This window comes from Myotis brandtii, unplaced genomic scaffold, assembly GCF_000412655.1.
Source record: "Myotis brandtii unplaced genomic scaffold, ASM41265v1 scaffold251, whole genome shotgun sequence".
Classification (NCBI taxonomy): Eukaryota; Metazoa; Chordata; class Mammalia; order Chiroptera; family Vespertilionidae; genus Myotis; species Myotis brandtii.
Genome location: NW_005359516.1, coordinates 469,667 through 471,694, shown reverse-complemented (window position 1 = coordinate 471,694; position 2,028 = coordinate 469,667). Strand labels below are relative to the sequence as shown.

Here is a 2,028-nt window from a genome sequence, read left to right as displayed (position 1 = left end):
TTACTCACAGCGATGGAGACAGCACTGATGACAGCTCCTAGGTAGCCCTGGATGAACTTGGATGCAGGTGAAGGCTGGAAGGCAAGAGACAGGAGTTCAGGCCCACTGGGTGCCCACACTTTGCCAATAGTCCCAGCCAGCAAGGGGCATTCCTGCCTCCAAGACGGGAGGGTCGGGTGAGAAGGAAGAGGTCCCTCTGGAAGCCAGAAGGACCCCAGCCACCCCCAGTGCAGTTCTAAATATGGAAATACGAGGCAGCACCGTCCAGGGAGATGCCAAAGGGCCCCTGCACTCGGCCCTGTCCTAACAAGGTCACTGGAAGACACTGCTGGCGGGAAGTAGAGAACAGCAAGGGTCAAATGGGTCACCCATGGCTGCGCAAGCAGAACCAGTTTAGGAAGACCACATGGTGTGAGCGGGCGTCTGGCCCTGCAGCACTTCCTGGCTAGACATGGCGGGGTCAGGGCTGGCTCCAGCCTGGCTGGCGCTCACAGGCTTTGTCGACCCAGGTAGCAGCTATGCTTCCATGCAATGGATGACAGTTGCTCAATATTTCTAGGGAAAAATGCACCTCAAATTGCAATGTAGAAAATTAAGAAAGAGCCGAAGAACTTGCCTTTGTATACCACAATGGGAGATGCTTGGTTTAAGGTAAACGGGAGCTGAACAAGCAGAGATGTACGTGTGTGAAGCATATGAGCGAGACATGGACTGAAGGCTTAGATGGGGAGAGTGTGTGTATTCAAGGTATTAGGCCCTGAAGTATTACCCCTCAGGCCAGCACACACCCTCTCCTACCCAAACTGGCAGCCCACCCCCACCCCCAAGGGGTCCAAGATCCCACCTCCCCTCTGCCTGCCTTTGGACCAAAGACCGAGAGAACTGACAGGGGGAAAGGCAGCCTCGCCAGTGCAGCAGGGCCAGCCCCTTCCTGACAGCAGAAGGGTGACTGGGCCTCCATGGTGAGTTCTCCCCAGAAGGGCAGGAAGGGATAAGGTGACAGTCCCTGCAGAGCCAGCATCCCTCACCCTCTGCAGCCAATAGTCTGGGGGCAGCGAGGCAGCTTCCAAGGAAGCTTGAGAAAGCTGAAGGGAAATTCGGTTCCCTCTGGCTGAGGCTGTCCAGGTCCAACATCCGTATAAGAGCCGCTCACAGGGAATTCTGGAGCCAGTGGAGCTGATCCCTGTCGCTGCCCCCCACTCCCATGTTACAGGCCTTCTTCACGTCACGTGGACAGTCCCTCCCAGCAGTGTAAATGAGGTGCCTACAGGAGGGCAGTGCTCAGTCTGATGAGTGGTGTGACGCACTGCAGGGAGGATGAAGGGCGCCCCAGCCTGAAGCCCACCACTGGAGTGTGGTCCATGGTGCTCACCTTGGTAGCATTGCGGTTTGCATAGTTGACACAAGCGTTGTGGCTCTGGTTCAGCCACTGAAAGGCAAGGGGGGAGAGGAGAAGTCAGGGAAGGTGTGCTCACCTCCCTGGAAGCCAGGCCTGGGCCCGGGGAGGCCACACACCTTCAGAAAGACCTGAGTCACTAGCTCATGGTGGGTCCATCCGTCCCACTATTACCATGACCAACTGTCCACTTTGCCTGGGACTGTGCCAGGTTTAGCACTGAATGTCCGCAGCCTTGGGACACCCCCCAGCTCCTAGCAAACCAGGACACTGGTTCTGCCCACCCCGGCAGTCCAACTTGCTCCAGAGACAGTGCCTCTTCCAAAATTATGCCCTAAATGGACCCCCTGCCTTTGCCTCGTCCTCCTTATTACATTACTTACTGGACAGAGGCGGACATTTAGGCCCCTGGAATGACTGACAGCCCTGAACCTCTTTCAAAAATATCCCAGCCCCGTGAACTGCACCACTTGCCGTGCCCAGACACCAGCACTGTTGGAGTTGTGCTCAGGGAAGACTGACATTCTCTCCTGAAGACTGACAGGTTTTCTTCCTTCCCCTCTTTCTCTGCAGACACACACACACACACACACACACACACACGCACACACATGCACACACACACACACACC

At 56.2% G+C, this 2,028-nt stretch overlaps 1 protein-coding gene across 1 annotated transcript in view; it reads right to left on the bottom strand.

The window, feature by feature from the left end:
* SFXN5 (sideroflexin 5) overlaps positions 1-2,028 on the bottom strand; it is a 109,907-nt gene that overhangs the window by 51,353 nt on the left and 56,526 nt on the right. Inside the window, exons 9-10 of the mRNA XM_014540919.1 lie at positions 1,373-1,429; positions 9-74 (exon numbers count right to left, since the gene is read on the bottom strand). Of these exons, the coding sequence (XP_014396405.1) occupies positions 9-74; positions 1,373-1,429 (123 nt within the window). The remainder of the gene's footprint in view (positions 1-8; positions 75-1,372; positions 1,430-2,028) is intronic.